This window comes from Antechinus flavipes, chromosome X, assembly GCF_016432865.1.
Source record: "Antechinus flavipes isolate AdamAnt ecotype Samford, QLD, Australia chromosome X, AdamAnt_v2, whole genome shotgun sequence".
NCBI lineage: Eukaryota > Metazoa > Chordata > Mammalia > Dasyuromorphia > Dasyuridae > Antechinus > Antechinus flavipes.
Window position 1 is genome coordinate 14,862,594 of NC_067404.1, and position 16,821 is coordinate 14,879,414.

At 52.7% G+C, this 16,821-nt stretch overlaps 2 protein-coding genes across 4 annotated transcripts in view; one reads left to right on the forward strand and one right to left on the reverse strand.

Moving 5' to 3' along the window:
• PLXNB3 (plexin B3) overlaps positions 1–15,521 on the reverse strand; it is a 50,372-nt gene extending 34,851 nt beyond the window's left edge. Inside the window, exons 1-6 of the mRNA XM_051969308.1 lie at positions 15,187–15,521; positions 12,814–12,903; positions 7,536–8,582; positions 7,066–7,245; positions 1,244–1,372; positions 1,037–1,137 (exon numbers count right to left, since the gene is read on the reverse strand). Of these exons, the coding sequence (XP_051825268.1) occupies positions 1,037–1,137; positions 1,244–1,372; positions 7,066–7,245; positions 7,536–8,582; positions 12,814–12,903; positions 15,187–15,414 (1,775 nt within the window). The 5' untranslated portion in view covers positions 15,415–15,521. The remainder of the gene's footprint in view (positions 1–1,036; positions 1,138–1,243; positions 1,373–7,065; positions 7,246–7,535; positions 8,583–12,813; positions 12,904–15,186) is intronic.
• Positions 11,005–15,222, forward strand: LOC127543253 (uncharacterized). 3 transcript variants are annotated; one of them, XR_007949177.1, is made up of 5 exons: positions 11,005–11,692; positions 12,378–12,418; positions 12,554–12,741; positions 13,263–13,320; positions 13,827–15,222. XR_007949177.1 is itself a non-coding variant. In XM_051969310.1 (3 exons), exons 1-3 carry the CDS (start codon positions 12,471–12,473, stop codon positions 13,963–13,965), a joined length of 468 nt encoding a protein of 155 aa, XP_051825270.1. In that variant the 5' UTR covers positions 12,431–12,470; the 3' UTR covers positions 13,966–15,222. The 3 variants fall into 3 exon arrangements, 2 of the variants coding, with proteins under 2 accessions (XP_051825270.1, XP_051825269.1); XM_051969310.1 differs by lacking the exons at positions 11,005–11,692; positions 12,378–12,418 and having other exon boundaries at positions 12,431–12,741; XM_051969309.1 differs by lacking the exons at positions 11,005–11,692; positions 12,378–12,418 and having other exon boundaries at positions 12,431–12,741; positions 13,864–15,222.
• Positions 15,522–16,821: the final 1,300 nt, after the last annotated feature.

Consider the following 16,821-nt stretch of genomic DNA (forward strand, 5'->3'; position numbering starts at 1 on the left):
GTGGCCAAACTAAAAAAAAAAATGATCAACTTCAGCTCATCTTCTCCTGCAGTTGATATGCAAATGATTTTGCAGGTCTCATACACCCAAGTTCTGGAGGTTCCGCATCCCGAGCTAACGAGTGCTCCCAGTAGCCTTGCAAGACTATATCTGCCAGGGACCCTTGGCAATGACTATGACAGGGAAGTCTATAGAGACTGAGGGAAGGAGCTTCTGGGAACTTCAGTGGGGGAGGAGGTGGTAGAAGCAGCCAAAGATGGGTACTCTTAGGACAGGCAGAGGGGACAGTTGGAAAGGCAGCTTGGACCAGCTTGAAGGGCTGGGATGAGGATTTGTATCTTTACCCTATAAGCACTGCACCTAGCACAGGGGTAGGTTTCAGCCTTAAATGTGCTTTGAGTTTTTCCTACCCTAGATGGGAGGCCTGTTTCCCCAGGGAATAGCAGGCCCTGATGTGAAAGGAGGCGGGACTGTCAGCAAGGGTGAGCCGTTGGAACTTTTGAGTAGGGGAGTGACCTAGAGAGACCTGAGGTTTTGGAAGATTATTTTAGCAGCTGTGGGAAGGCTAGGTTGGAATGGGGAGGGACTGGAGGCAGGGAGAGTGACCGCTAGTCCAGGTGGGCAGTGATGAGGGCCTGGTCAGGGTGGGGAGGAAGGCCCAGGAATCGAGCCTGGAGAATGATGGCGCTCCTCATGTAAAGAGGCAAGCCAGAAGGAGGAGCAGTTTGGGGAGGGGAAGCAAATGAGAAGTCAACCAAGAGAGGTCACATGTGTTGGCAGAACAGCTGTGGGAACAGAAATTCTCTATGTTCCCAGAGGGTCTCTATAACTAAGGACCCCCACCTTCCTCCAGTGTGGTTAGGGCCATCCTACATTAATATGGGCTGAACATAAGCCTGTGCTGGATACCATGTAAGCCACAGCAGTCTGCTCAATTGGGAAGCTCGGGCTTCCTGGTGTCACCAGGACCACCGGTCCCCACCTCTTCCTCAGAGAATACTATGGGTGACTCCGATCCCCTTCTCCCAACACTCACCTGCCCTGAAGGACACACCAGCCACAGAATGGGTCCTGGGCTTGGAGGCAGCTGGGGCAGTCTGTAAAATTTTGGCAGGAAGAGATGGGCAATTTGGTCACCTGCGGAGGAGGAGTTTGGGCTCAGTAGGCGTGCAATAGGGAGGTGCCGACGTCCCCTCTTTCTCCCCTGCCCCTTCTTCCTTCCTTTCTTCCACCCCTACCTCACCTGAGAAGTTGTCATGACGTAGAGGTGGCTCCCATTCCTGTTCAGGAGCAAATCGGGGCTCACGGCAGTACCTGGTGGGCCCACAGGGAGAGAGCTATACAACTGGCCTGTCGAGCCATTCAGGAACACCTTGGGGAGACAAGACCAAAGAGCCGTAATTCCCTAAAGCACAGAAAAAAGGGGGTGGGACATCTGGGAGGAGAATGAAAAAAAAAGGAAGTTGAACCCTGTCATCATTCTTTACCGCTCCAAATGTCTTTTCTGTACTTAAGAACATCATCCAACTGGATCCAGAGAGAGAGCTTTGAGGTGCTTTGTGCTCTGCGGGTGCTCTCCAGGACTTCAAGGACTAGAGCTGCCTATAAAAGTGTCACAGAGATGCGAGGGACAATGGGGGAGGAGGGGAGCGGTGGTGGCTATCTGTCATGGCTGATGGCAAAATCAACGACAGCGATGGCAAGCAGGGAGGGGCATCTGCAAACTCTTCCAAACAGCAAAAAGCCAGAAATGGCCCATGGCCATGGATTGGTGAATAGCCAAGTCGATATCGATCAGTTAAATGGCACGTATGAAGGTAACGGGATGTTGCTGTGCCATGAGAAATTATTCATGGGAAGGAAACGGCCTTGTAGGAAGCACTGCACAACACCAAACACAGAACCCGGGAAGCAACATACACAGGGACTATAGAAATGCAAATGGAAAGAACCCCAGTGCAAAAATCAATGTTCTGGCATCCTGGGCCTGGAGAAGAAGTGAGAGCGCATGCCTCCCTGCTTTCACTGAAGAGGTGGGGATACGGATGAGAATCATTACACAGTGTCAGCCATGGTTAATGTTTTGGTCAGTTTTACAGAGCTATTCTTCACTTTCTCTTGAAATCACTGTTATATGAGATGGTTCGCTGGAGCAGGGAGAAGGGAGGAATATATTTGGAAAGGAAGGCAGAGCAAAACAAGACACGTTCAAAAATAACCCAGGGGATTTCTTTGACAAAGAGACCTAACTCAGTTTCAATTGATAAATGATGGACAGAAGCAGCTACACCCAAAGAAAGAACACTGGGAAACGAATGTAAACTATTCGCATTTTTGTTTTTCTTCCCAGGTTATTTTTACCTTCTGAATCCAATTCTCCCTGTGCAACAAGAGAACTGTTCGGTTCTGCAAACATATATTGTATCTAGGATATACTGCGACATATCTAACATATATAGGACTGCTTGCCATCTGGGGGAGGGGGTGGAGGGAAGGAGGGGAAAAATCCGAACAGAAGTGAGTGCAAGGGATAATGCTGTAAAAAAAATTACCCTGACATGGATTCTGTCAATATAAAGTTATTATAAAATAAAAAAAAAGATATGACATAAAAAAAAAATAACCCAGGGGTCAGCTCATTTCTGAGCCTCTCCTGAGGGCTTCCTCCTGAAATGTTTTTGGATTTACTTCCTTGTGTGTATACATTGCATCTTCTCTCCCCCACCATGCCCAGAAAAATCCAAGCTTGCCGAGGGCAGAGATAGATCGCTTTGTGGATCCTCCAGCACCCGGCACAGTGGCTGGGAACAGACTGTAGTGACACATTGCCTGAATTTGTTCTCCAAGGGCCGGCACACTTGCCCCATCATGCTCTCTCCATTCCAGGGATTCTGAATCCCTGGTGGTTGTATGAGACCCATCGCCCATTTCCACTGAAAAACAACTGGTGGCATTTCTCTGATGCGTTCGGTTTTGTAAAGTACTTTCCATCCCATTTGATCCTCACATCAAGGTGCTAAAATAAATGCTATTATCTCCATTCTGCTGATGTGGAAACTGAGGTTAAGTGACTTGCTCAGGGTCTTCCTGACTGTAAGGTTAGTATTCTATGCACTTCGTCACCTGGTTGCCACTTTCTGCCCCTTTGCTTCCATCATCCTCGACGCTAACCAGCCCCCTACCCTCCTCCCACCAATATCTCGCTCCAAATCTATTTTATGCTGTGCTTTCGAGAATGCCTGTTCCATAGTTAACAGGCCTGTCTTCATCTTAAACCTTTTCCTCTTCCACTCCCTCCATCTTCTGATTGTCACTGAATACTGGCTCCCTCCTCACGATACAGCCTCCCTAGCAACCCTTTCCAGCACCGGTTGAACATCTCCTCTCATTGCCCCTTTCTCCCCACCGGCAATGTAGGGGAGCGGTGATACTCTGTGTTCTCCAACGCCACTTCCAGGTTCTCCCGCAACCACCATCATTCAGTACTTTTTTTTTTTTAAACCATCACTCAATCCACATTTCCCACCTAATCAAGGTTCTGGTCGCTGTTCCGTATGGACGTCCGGGACGTGCTCCTTGTTTCCTCGGTGAATTCCGGACCTCGCTCATGATCTTTCTCTACTCCCTGACTCCCACCCTCATATTAGGGGACTTCAACATAAACAGAAATGCTCCTTCAAACACTGTAAGCTCCCAATTCTTCAACTTCCTCATTTCCCATGATTCCCACCTCCATTCCATGTCAGCCACACCCTCGATCTTGTTATGACCCACAAATGCACCCCTTCCATGTCCATGAGTGCCGAAACTCCTTTATCGGATCATAATCTAGCATTACATCTTCCCTTCTTCCCATCTGGCTATTTTCCTGGACTTCATAATCTCTTTTGAAAGAGGAATCGATTCTAAAACTCTCACCGCCTTAGATCACTTCCCACCCCAGTCACAGGACTTCGTCCTACCCCAAGCAAGGCAAGCAACCTCCCCCTTTCCTTTTCAGCTTCTTTCTATATGTCGTCTCTCTCAGTAGACTAAGCTCCTTGGGGGCTCGGACTATCATGGGTTTCTTTGTAGCCTAAGAACTCAGCACAGTGCCTGTCACATAGTAGGTGCTTATTACATATTTACTGACTCTTCATTCGGCTGTAACCCTGGTCTTTGCCTGACCCGGTCCCACCCGTTCACTCAGTTTTTCCCACACCATCCCTCCTGCACTGGTCTACACTCTTCTTTCTCTATTTTGGCCCATCGGTGAGCCAGCGGAGCTTCAAATCCCTTCCCTCTCATTCCTTATCCTATCACTGATTATGCTCCAAGCCTCAATTTTGGGTTATTTGGATTACCGCCTCTGCTCCAGTTCATGTCTTGGGTTATATCTGGCCTGGGTCTATTACAACTTTGTTACATCATCCCAACGGGGCCTTCACAGCAAGACGATTGTTTTCAGATCGCTAATAAAACTGCTTTAAATCTTTCCATTCATCCTCCGACCTCCCATGGCTCTCCCTCCCCTCTCCCCCTCAGCCAGGAACTTCGCCTCAATTCTCCCTTTTTGTCTCTTTCTCCCGTCATCTCCCTTCACGCGGAGGTCTTCGCTCATGATTTCCTCTGCCTATCTCCTTGCCAAGGAGAAGCCCTCCACACAAAGCCTCAATCTTATTTTGTCCTGTTTTCTCTAGCAAATTGCCCCTGTGTCATCCCCACTCTCTCCAATCTTCATTCTTTCGGGATCCACCAGCTCCTCTTCTGCGACCTACAAACACATCTTTCTCCCCTCTATTTTTTAAAAAAAAACCCTTTCACTTGATCCAACTATCCTTCTTAGCTTCCTCGATGTCTTTTTCCTGTGGTGGCTAAGCCTTTTCAGAAAGCTGTCTGCAATTCCTGCCTCTACTTCCTCTCTTATTCTGCTTCTAAGCCCTCTGCGTGTCTGGCTTCTAACTTCATTGTTCGATTGAAAATGGTTTCCTGCTTTTTCCAAAGTTACCAAGGACTCTTCATCGCCAATTCGGATGCCCTCAGCCCTCAACCTTAACTCCAGCCATGGATGCTACTGCTCCTTCTCTGCTTCCCCTGTGGGATCCTCTCCAGATCCCCCCCTGTAACTACGAGTGCCCGTCAAGGCTCTTTTCTCTTTGCCTCTAGATCATTCCACTTTCCGATGTCATCAGCTCCCATGGACTATATGACCATGTCTGTGCTGATGCTTCTCAGTCTCCCTAGCCTGTCCCCTTCTCTGTAGGCCTCCGATCTCCCATTTCTGTTGGCCTCCGATCTCCCATCTCCCAGACATCTTCACTATGCACAGCTCAGAATCAAAATATCTAAACTAGAACTCATTTCTCCTCCTGCTCCCCCGCTCCCAGTCCTCCTCTCTTCCCAATGCTTCTATTACCATCCTCCCAGAATGAGAGGCTCCCAACCCTGATGGCATCTTCACTTAGCATTTCTAACCCCTGATACCAACCTATCATCAAGTCCTGGCGGTTTCGCCTTTGTGACATCTCTCTGATACGCCCCATTCTCTCCTCCAACATCTGCCCCAACTCTGGTCCAGCCTTTATCACCTCCTACCTGGATTATGATGATAGCTGTTGCGGCGGGGCAGTCTGTCTGCCTCAAGTGTCTCCCCAACTCTACTCAGCCATCATCCAGGTCTTAGCATGTCACCCTCGACACCACTCCAAATTCAACCAACTTCAGAGGCTCTGATGTCAAATATGAAATCTTTTGCTTGGCATTCAAGGCTTTTCGTATCCCAATCTCTTCCTACCTTTCCAGAATTCTTAGGGTTCTGGAAGATTCCAGAAATCTTCTTTCCCTCAATGTACCCTGGAATTTTTGCTATTCTTTATCATTTCTTGGCTCTGCACATTTTTGCTGCTTGGCCCATAATACTTGGAACGTTCTTCCTCCTCATCTCGGCCCTCTGTTTCTTCTACTTCTTTCAAGACTCCATTCAAATACTGCCTTCTGCCTTGGTTTCCCCAATTGCTCCCATTTGGAATAGAAACACATTATGTTTTTGCCTTTCTTTGTATCATTGGTGCTTGGCAAAGTACTTTGGCACATAGCGAGCACTTAATAAATGCTTAGTGACAGCCTGTTGAACTGGATTATATCCCTAGAGAGGCAGCTGGGTGGCACAGTGGATAGAGTGCTAGGCCTGAAGTCAAGACGACCTGAATTCAAATCTCACTTTGGGCATTTACGAACTGGGTAAACTCTGGGTAAATTACCTCTGGGCTACCTCAGTTTCCTCAAATATAAAATGGGCACAAATAACAGCCCCCACCTCCCAGGGTTGTTGTAAAGATCAAATGAGATAATATTTGTAAAGTGACCAGCACAGTGATTGGCACTTAATATTGATTTCCTTCCTACATAATGGAAAGGCTGCCTTTCTCCTCCAGAGAATAACCCCAATGACTATCAAGTACCCCTCAGCTCGAGGAAAGAAGGGCCATGGCCACCGTGTCTGTTTCAATTCTAAGCTAGTACCGATTGGCAGAAGGCTACGCACACACAAATCCTACCAGAGAGCCTCAGGTCCCTGAGGAGGATTTTAGGCGAATGAATGATTCTCTAATTTGTACAAAGCTATGGATCCATTTAATGGCACCGGGACGGGCCAGAAATCAATGAGCAGCCCTTCCCCTCAACCCCGCCCCCCTCACCTTCTGTGTATTTATGTAGGTCCTACATAAAAAAAAAAAAAAAAAAAAAAAAAAAAAAAAAAAAAAAAAAACCAAAACAAACAAAAAAAAAAAAACCAAAACCAGATAGCCTCATCGGAGAAAAGATAGCGATCTTGGAGGTCCGAAGCATCGTCACCTAGCCATGGTTCGGCCACTAATATGCTCTGGACGTGCTTCTCTGTTCTGAGTCTCAATTTCCCCAGCTAAAAATCGAGGGGATGAGTTCAGTGACTAAATAGCCTCCAAGGTCCTTTCCAGAAGGGATGTTCTAGTAGGAATATTCTTCCCCCCCGCTTTAGCCCACTCCCCACGGTTGTTTAGGCCCCAAATTGGTGAATCTCCTTAGGTCCTATCCGGGGCATCTCACCTTGTGCAGCTGGCCCTGGGTGTCCCCCAGGAAGACGATGGTGTGCCCGACCTCCTCGAGAGCAGCGACAGCACTGAGGTGAGGGATGCTGGTGAGCAGGGGCTCTGCCTCCAGTGGCTGGTGACTGGCAATGGGACTGGGAGTGTGCTCGTCCCCACAAGGGTATGAGTCCGGGGAGTCCTGAGGGTAGGGGGTCCAGGGATAGGTCAGGGGAGCCTTCAGTCCCACACCCCTCAGTGGGGCTCATACTTTCAAACAGAGAGAGATGATTAAGACGAGAGAGATCGAGTGAAACAGAGAGAGAAATGTGGGGACATACACAAGGGACGCACGAGCACAGGAGCAGCACGAGATACCGGAAGACACACAGAAAGGGGCAAACACTGAGGATCATGGACATCGAGAGAACAGAAAGAGGTTGAGCCAAAGAGCTGGGAACCCATCGCCTCCCCCCATTCCAACTGGCTCACTGAAGGCAGGAAGACACATCGGGATGTGACACCATACTCGATGGTAACTTCCTCCCCAGCCGGGCCCTGTCCACCCGCAGTGTAGCAAAGTCTCCGGGCCCGTTCCATCTGTCCGTCGACCTCTTGCAGCGGGAAGGCACACAGTGCGGAGCCTCCCGTGGGTCCCGGGGAAGCCACTACCAGCAGGGATCCCCCTCCCTGACCCGGGGCCAGGTAAGCCGCCTGCACTAGGCCATGACCACGGCAAACGAGCGGCATCTCGACATAGGAGTAGAGGTTGGCATCGTTCAGGCATACACGGGCAACGTAGGAGCGATAGTCGGCTTGGGTGCGGGACCCCCGGCGACGGAAGACGAAGTAGGCGAACCGAGTGCCCGCAAAAGCCCCCACGTAACTGTTGTTGTAATCGGAGAAGTCCCCGACGACCAGGCGGCCCAGGCCTTCGCTGGAGAAGGCCTGGGGCCCGGCCAGCTGGCGCACGGTCAAGGGGGGCACCCCGGCGGACAGCTTGCCCGCCAGGCCCCGGGCCACGTACAACAGGTCTCTCCCCGGGGTTGACACCACAAGGCCCACGGTGGCCACTCCTGGGGCATTGGCGGCTACGAACTGCCCGTCGCCGGGATCTTCAGCCCGGAAGAGAAGCTGCGCCACGTTTCTCAGACTCCGTTTCTCACACACACCTTGGCGTACCTGTCCACAGGCCACGAGCTCTCTTGCCCGCCCACTCACGAGCAGCAGTTGGTTGGCGTTGTCTGTGGGCCTGGCCTGTGGGCACTCGGCCGGGTCCCGGAAGGGCAGGCAGTCGGGACTGTCCCATATGGGGCCTGTGACCGCCTCGCCTACTTGCTCCAAATCGGGCGTCAGCTGGTATAGGCGGTTCACAGCACCAACATAGAGCATGCCCGTGTCAGCATCCATGGCCAGATGGTTGAAGGTGGTATTGGGGGCAAAGAAGTGGTGGGCGAGGACGAAATGCCAACTTTTCCACGAGGACAGCGACAGCAACAGGAGGAAGGGGCTTGGCAGCAGCCTGGCCATCTCGAGGACCTATACCAGAAAGGGGTGGGGAGCAATCAATCGATGACCACCTCTCAAGCACTACGCTGAGTGACTGAGGATACTAGGCCGGCAGGCCCGCCTCTGTCACCAGGAACTTGAGATCTCACGGGAGAGGCAGAGTTCTATATGGGAGACAATAAAGAGACCAGTCGGCCAGCACGTATCCTGACACCTTTGCTTCCTGTGTGCCATGCAAGGAGCTGAGCTGAAAAGTGGAAGAGTTGGCGGGGAGTGGGGGGGGGGGAGCGCCAGCTGATTGTGAGGAGGGAGGGGAAGGTTCTGCAGAGGCAGAAGTCAGGGGAAATCCCCGGCCAATCAGAACTGTTCCCAAGTGGGGAGTTCTTCCGCTTGGGAAGCTATGAGGCTCCCTCTCAGAGCAGAGACCGGATGATCACTTGTCATGGGGGCATTCCTTGGTGAGGTCAGGGATGGATAGAGGCCTCTGGGGTTCATTCCAGCCTGGAGATCCTCTGAAGCGGAGAGGGCCTGTGAAGTCCCCAGGCAAAGGGAAGCTGGCCCCAACCCCCAAACTGTCAACATGGGACCCCTCGGGACTGAAAGAAGGGAGTCCGGGGCCAGTCCCCAAACTGCTCTCTCCTGGCTCCGAGCCCCTCTCCCCTCTCTAAAATAGAGCCAGAGGAGACCTGAGGGGGCATCGCTTACTAAACAGCACCAGGCACCGTTAGCAAGAAATCGCAGAGTTTCCTGCTGCCTCTGGGGGACCTTCATAAGGCAAGGTGGTCAGGGAGGAACTCAGTTTCTGTTGATTTTCCCTCCCTCCCACTCAGCCTCCTCACTGGCGGGATAATGTCCTTCCTGGGGGTGGGGGGTGTCTCTGTCTCCAGTGCATGGGAGTCACCATTCTATTCAGACTCGCTCCTCCCACAGCCCGCCCTCCCGTGTCCCTCTCATGGCACACACACATCACACAAGCCCGATCTCCCCCGTTACCCCCCCCATACACACAGCCCCACCCCCGCATATTACCCCCATACACACAGACACACCCCTTCCACATGTTACCCCCCAGACACATGACACAGCTATACACTTCCCCCATTACCCCCATATACACCCCCACCCCCACAAGTACACGTGCCATCTTCAGAAAGCCCAGACACCGAGGCTAACACGGGTGGACAATTAGTGGCCAAAATGGGGTCCAAAAACCCAGCCAGCCCCAGGTCGGCCCAGAGCAAGATAGACACTAAAGCAAAGAGACAAATCTGGAAGACGCAAATTCAAAAGCGGCTACGGGGGAGGGAGAAGAGAAACAAATTCAGGCGCTGAGAACTGGAGAGAAACACGGCCCCAAAGGAGGGGTGGCCATGAGGTCCACCAACGCGGGAGCGAAGTGGAAGACCGCCACCTCTCCCTCCCACGCCTTCCTTCCGGCCTGGCAGAATCTCCCTCTTGCCCTCCAAGTGACTAAAGTCACTTTGTAAATATTGGCATCCGAGACAAAGGGCTGGTCTTGTAGTCTTCCGACACACAGCACCTGTGGGTCTCCGGGCAAAGCATTTCATCTCTCCGGGCCCTGGGAAAGTTTCCAAAAGCAGAGGGCAAGCTGAGCTGCTGATGTGCGCAAGCCAGGCGAAGAAGGGGGCTTCTACCCCATCGCAAAGACCACACCGATGGAGCCGCTGGACCAAAGGCAGCTTTGGGGTTTGCTTTTATATTCACTTCTTACTTCCTATCGAGTGAGTGGGAGCTTCTCACGGTGAGGATTTCCATGTTTCTGTGCCTGCCGAGCAGGTGAGAGGAAAATCTATGCTTGTTGCTGAATGGGGGTGATGTGGTGGAAACAGAGGCAGATAGAATAGAAAAGGGCAAGGGGGAGAGAGAGACAGAAAGAGAGAGAGAGGAGAGAGAGAGAGAGACAAAGAGAGAGACAGAGAGAGAGAGAGAGGAGAGAGAGAGAGACAAAGAGAGAGACAGAGAGAGAGAGAGAGAGAGGAGAGAGAGAGAGAGACAAAGAGAGAGACAGAGAGAGAAAGAGAGAGACAGAGAGACAGAAAGAGAGAGGGGAGAAACAGAAAGACAGAGAGAGAGAGAGACAGAGACAAGCTGAGAGAGAAAAAGAGAGAGGAGAGAAAGGGAGAGGGGAGACAGAGAGAGAGAGAAGAGAGAGACAGAGAGAAGCTGAGAGAGAAAAAGAGAGAGGAGAGAAAGGGAGAGGGGAGACATAGAGAGAGAGAAAGAGAGACAGAGAGAAGCTGAGAGAGAAAAGAGAGAGGAGAGAAAGGGAGAGGGGAGACAGAGAGAGAGAGAGACAGAGAGAGAGAGAGAGAGAGAGGAGAGAGAGAGAGAGAGAGAGAGAGAGAGAGGAGAGAGAGAGAGGAAAAGAGAGAGCAAGAAAGAGAGGAGAGACAGAGAGAGAGAGACAGAGAGAGAGAGACAGAGAGACAGAGAGAGAGAAAGGATGAAATGATCCCACAAATATAATCTATACTGAGTTACTTGCTGTCTAGGGGAGGGGAGGGGGAGCTCAAAATCTTAGAAAAAGGAATGTTGAAAACTATCTTTTCCGTGGTGATCAGTGAAATAGGTTATAGGGTCACAGGATAAAATAGTCACTGAATGGAGAGAGATGTGAGTAGGAAATGGGTTATGTCACTAGAATGTCTGAGGCTGGCTCCAGGTTCAGGGCTCTATCCTTGGGCTGCCCACTTGTGCTTAGCGTGCTGTAGCCAAGACCGCCTGGATTTGAATCCAGCCTCGGACTTCATCTAACTGGCCTTCAGTTTCCTTCTCTATAACTGGGGTGGCTGGCCTTCTGGCTCTGAAGAGACATTACTGGGACTCTGAGCCGGGCTGGTTTCCCAAGTGCACACACCTTGGGACAGTCACAGAGCAGCTTAGGAAGCCCTGGCCTGCTGGCTTGAGTCCAGCCCACCCATGCTAAGATATCCAGGTCAAGGTCAGCTTGGGCCTCAGAGTTCTGCAAGGAGGGCCAAAGCTGCGCCCTCCCCGGGAGGGTCACGTTGGCGTTCGTCAGTTGTGGACGACGGGACGGGATCGTTTAAGCCACGTCCGTAGAGAGATCAGAAAGGGGAGCCGAGGAGGCCGGCAGCGCCGAGACGCCCGCGGACGCACAGGTACCAAGAAGCCCGAGCCAGGCAATGAGCACCGGTACGAAGCCTGAGCTACGAGGTGGGGGACGGGGAGGAAGCGAGATGGGGAAGGGAAGACAGAGAGACGGCAGGGCTGCGGGGCTAGGACGGGAGCACAGCCAGAGCAGACACCCAGTCCCGGCAGGCCAGGCAGGCCGGGGCAGGGAGCCGAGGCACCTAGCGACGGTGACATGCACGCGCAGGCAGGCGTGTGGAGACGTGCCGAACCTCCGACGCTCACGTCCTTTCCCCTCGGAGGCCGAGCAGCACAGATTGCCCAACCATGTTGTGCAGACCCCCTGCACGTGAATACACACGGGAATGCAGGGACCCCCTTCCAGAGGCGCACACACCCTGCCCCCCACCGTCCCGGGAACCCAGAGACAGATCCAGCTACATCCTCTGCACACATGAACGCAGGCGTCTATTTTCAAGCACAGACATACATGAAGACCTGAATCCTCCACCCCCAACCTTCCTAAAACAAATTCACAGATACAGACTACACACACACACACGCACACACACACACACACGCACACTCACAGACACGCACACACACACACACGCACTCCCGCACTTCTTGGGCTGGGGACTGAGCTCTCCCCCAGTGGAGGAAACTGGCCTTCCACAAAGACATGGCTTCTAACTATCTCCTCTTTCTCCCCAGGATCCCCTTATCTCCAGAGGCCAGAGACAGGAAAACCAGTGGTAAGGGGTTGACAGCGTAAGGATATGTTGAGTAACTGGGGCTACATAGGGGATGGGGGTGGGGCCCCCTCTGGAGAATGGATTTTCTTCAATTCCTGGGGCCCCAGGGCTAACCTTGCCGTCACCTTCCATCAGGTTCCTTCCTGAGAGTGCAGACATGTCCAGAACACATGACATACACAGCTGGGGCAGGCCTGGGCCCCACAGTTGCACTGAGAGAGCTCAGAAGCCCAGAGACCCTCTTTCCTCCTGGAGCATCCCTCGGGAAATTCTGCCTTCCCTCCTCCCAACCTCGCTGGCCCAACTGGCTTCGGGAAAAGCAGGTGAGAGGTGTCCCCTTACCAAGAACAGAGCCGGTAACCCGGGCTGGAGGAAGGTGTGTCTCAGTCACTTACCGGGAATATCGAGGCAGAGGGGGGACCTCCTCCACTCAGCTGCCCCAGGACACTGCAGCCTGGTACACTGTGGCTGTGGTGGGCATTGTCCTGAGGGGGTGAGAGGAGGAGATGCTTGAGCCCTTGTTCATTCTGGCCCATCTGGGGGAGGGACGGCAGGGTCCACCCTGAGCACAGCTGGTACTTTCGTCAATAGCGGCTATGATGGTGATTTTCTCCCCCCATCCCCAACAATGTCTCCTCTGTTTCCCTAACCCCACCCAGGGGGGTTCCAGGGACCTATTATCCAGCCCGCCCTCCCCTCTCAGGCCTCCATCCGAGGATTTCTGGGAGCTGAGAGAGCTTTTCTGCCACTCCAAGGACTCTTGTCAGCCACAGAGATGCCTTCCTGGCATGGGGGGTAAGGGCACCAGAAATGCCAACCCAAGCATCTGATCCTCTTCCCTTAGGATACAGAAGCAGAAGAAAAGATACCCACATAGGGCCCCAAGCCCAGCCTGGCATCCGGTAAGCTGACGCTACCCTTTTGGGGTACAGAAAGGGGAGCTGGGAAAAGTGCTCATTAGGGTTCGGAAAGGTGTGAGTCTGCCCTCTCTCCCCCGATTCCGAGCCACAGTTTGGCTGGAAAGAAGGGAGTCGGGGGTGTTTGGCTTGAAGCTGGAATGGGAGGAGAGGGTGGATAATGTCCCAGGAATGGGATGGGTGGCCCTGGCACGTGCCCACCCCAGCCTCTGTGCCCTCCCCAGCTCCTCCTCCTCTCCTTGAAATGAATCGCCAGCCTTAGGGGTTCAATGCCTGCCTTTGTCTAGCAGAAGGGAGGGGGCAGGGGGCCCGGGGACAGAGGCCTAGCTGATAAAAGGCAACACAGTCCCCAAGACCTTCCTCCCCCCACCCCCCAGTGAGTGACTGTCTCCCCTGTGGCATGCCCCCCTCAGCCCTCCCTGGATTAACCCTGAGCACTCTGGACCGGGCTAGCCCCACATTCCCTCTCTCACCCGGTGACCTTTGTGCAGGCCGGGGACACAGATCCCCTTATTCCCACCCTGCCAGGCTCGGGCCAGAAACAGCCGGCGGGACCGACCCCAGAGGGAGAATGTCCGAGAGAGGGAACATGGGACGACGGGAAGGGAACAGAGCCCCTTCTTCACCTGATACGGAAAGGGTGGGGCCCCAGAGATGGCACCTCAGCGCATTTCCTCCCAACTACCTTCATGGCCGCAGGTATGGAAAACTGCCGTCACAAGACCCACCCTTCCTGGCCACCTACTCTAGGGGAAAAAATAATCCTCAGAGATTAAGTATCTTCTGGAAAATCCTCTTCCCTAAAGCCTCCCAGCTATCTCTTCCCCCGCCTTGGCCCTGGTCTCAGCAGGCAGGTTTCACCATCCGCTTCTATGGTCTCTAAGAGTTCTGGGCAAGGCACTCCCAAGCTCCTGATGGCACAGGCCCTACCTGGGTGGGTGTGACCGTGTAGGTCTGTGGGTATCCTCCAACACAGTTGGATCTTTCCCGTCTCTATCTGCCCCGTTTCTAAAGTGGGAACACTTGGGGGGATGGGCTGGAAGGAAGTAAAGAAGTGTTGGGATGGTAGGGGGACTTCCACTTGCCCGTGCCTAGCGGTGGGCATGATGCCTGGGGACGGGCAATGGGGGAGGAGGAGAAGAAAAGGGCAGGCAGAAGAGGCTGTGAAAGGAGGTGACGGGCGGATCTGCAGCCCGGCCGGGCTGGTTGGGTGGCTCTGGGGGAAGGGAGCCCGGAGCCTCGGTCCCTAGCCCGTCTGAAACCCCAGACCTCCGGCGTGGGGCAGCTGCTGGCCAGAAAAGCATCCCCCTTTGCGCCCATCTGCCTATCCTGTGCCTCGGTGCTGGTGCCAGGCTCCTGCTATCTCTGGGACAAAAAAGACGGACGGCACAGATGGCACCGCGAGGAATAGCCACTGAGCGTTTCTCTTCTTATCTGCCCCCCTGCGAGAGGAGACAGCCACCTTCTGAATCAAGGCCACTTGGAATTGCCCTGGCAACTTCGGGGGGGGGGGAGAGGGAGGGAGGGTTAAAGCTCTGGCTGGTGTCCGTGCCGGGACTCGGGCTCCCACTTGCTACAGGCGGATAACCAGCCCCCAAAAGCTGCAGCCTCCCTCCCCTTCAGCAGAAAAGGGGGCCCTTTCAGACCTTGCCATCTGGACCAGTTGTCCGTCTCCCCGACCCCGAAGAGTTCCTAGTTTCCCTTGCTAGATCATGATCTTCTGAGCTGAGATGGGGGGAGCAGGAAGGGTGGGGCAACCTGCTCCCCAACTGAGCACCCCCAAAGCTGCTCCTGCCCCCCTACCAGCTGCCCACGGGCTCCCCCACGAGGCAAGGGCATATACCCACCTACCTGGGCAAGACTCCCGCAGGGGCAGAAAGGAGGGAGGAGGGAGTGAGGGTACAGGCCGTCCCGAGCGGGAACAGGGGGAGTTGGACAGCCAGGCAGGAATCTTCCCTCCCACTTTCCCTCCCTCCTTCTTCCCTCCTTGCCGGTGCCCCAGCTTCCCCACAATGCAATATGCCCAAACCAACCCAGCCAGCCCTGCCCCTTTGCCCGCCCTCCCTCCACCCCTCTCATTCCCAGCGCCTCTACTCCATCCCAAGGCCGGCGGTTGCTGCCCTCTGCAGGCCTTCTAAGGCAACTGTGGGTGCTGGTGTGTGTGGTGGGGGGGCCCCCTCTGGGGTGTGTGTATGCGCGCGTGAGCGCATGCGTGTGTGTGTGTGTGTGTGTGTGTGTGTGTGTGTGTGTGTGTGTGTGTGTGTGCGCGCGCATGCGTACTTGCTTGCAAGCATGGCCACTAGGAAAAAGGAAGGGGTCTCCTGGTGGAGATGAGAGGAAGGGCAAAGCCAGGGACGCCTTGGCCTGCTCTAGCCCTAAACTACCCTGGCAGGGGTTCACCACTTTCAGGAAAGCTCCTTCCCGCATCCCCAATCAAGCCATCAATCTACAAGCATTGATTAATCACCAACTACCTGACAGGCGTTGTGTCAGGTGCCGGGAAGACAAGAATGAAGCTATCTTTATTCCCAAGGAACTGACATCTAGGTCACACAAAAACATGGTACCACGTATTTCCAAGGTGCCCCAAGATTTACAAAACACTTTACATATAACTGATCCTATTCTCATAACAACTCTACAAAAGAGACATAGTTATTATCCCCATTTTACAGATGGGAAAACAGGGGCCAAAGGCTGACAAAGGTTAAGTGACACGACTGGATTCAAACTCAAGTCTTGGCTATTGCAGATTAAATACTAGATGACAGAAAGTAGTAGGTAGAAGCTGTGCTAGACCTAAAACTATATTATAAAACAGTGGTCATCAAAACCATTTGGTATTACAGAAGCAGCTACACCCAGAGAAAGAACACTGGGAGATGAATATAAACTGCTGGCATTTTGGTTTTTCTTCCCAGGTTATTTCTCCCTTCTGAATCCAATTCTCCCTGTGCAACCAAAAGACTGTTCGGTTCTGCACACGTATATTGTATCTAGGATATACTGTAACCTATTCAACATGTAAAGGACTGCTTGCCATCTGGGGGAGGGGGTGGAGGGAGGGAGGGGAAAAATCAGAACAGAAGTGAATGCAAGGGATAATGCTGTAAAAAATTACCCTGGCAGGCGTTCTATCAATAAAAAGTTATTAAAAATGTAAAAAAAACCATTTGGTATTGGCTAAGAAAGAAAGTAGTCGATCAGTGGAATAAGTTAGGTTCACAGGACAAAATAGTCAATGACTATGGTAATCTAGTGGTAATCCCAAAGAACCCAGCTTTTGGGATAAGAACTCACTGCTGGGAAAATGGGAAATTAGCATGACAGAAACTAGGCATTGACCCACACCTAACACCCTATAAGAAGATAAGGCCAAAATGGGTTCATGATTTAGACATAAAGGGTGATACTATAAAGCAAATGAGAACAAAGGGTTTCTGCTACCTCTCAGATCTGTGGAGAATGAAGGAATTTATGGCCAAA

Coding starts and splice junctions, on each gene's coding strand:
- LOC127543253 (XM_051969309.1), top strand. CDS start 12,471: ATGGGGGTGGGGCCCCCTCTGGAGAATGGATTTTCTTCAATTCCTGGG. Junction 12,742..13,262: donor ACTGGCTTCGGGAAAAGCAG/GTGAGAGGTGTC, acceptor CTCTTCCCTTAG/GATACAGAAGCAGAAGAAAA. Junction 13,321..13,863: donor CAAGCCCAGCCTGGCATCCG/GTAAGCTGACGC, acceptor CCACCCTGCCAG/GCTCGGGCCAGAAACAGCCG.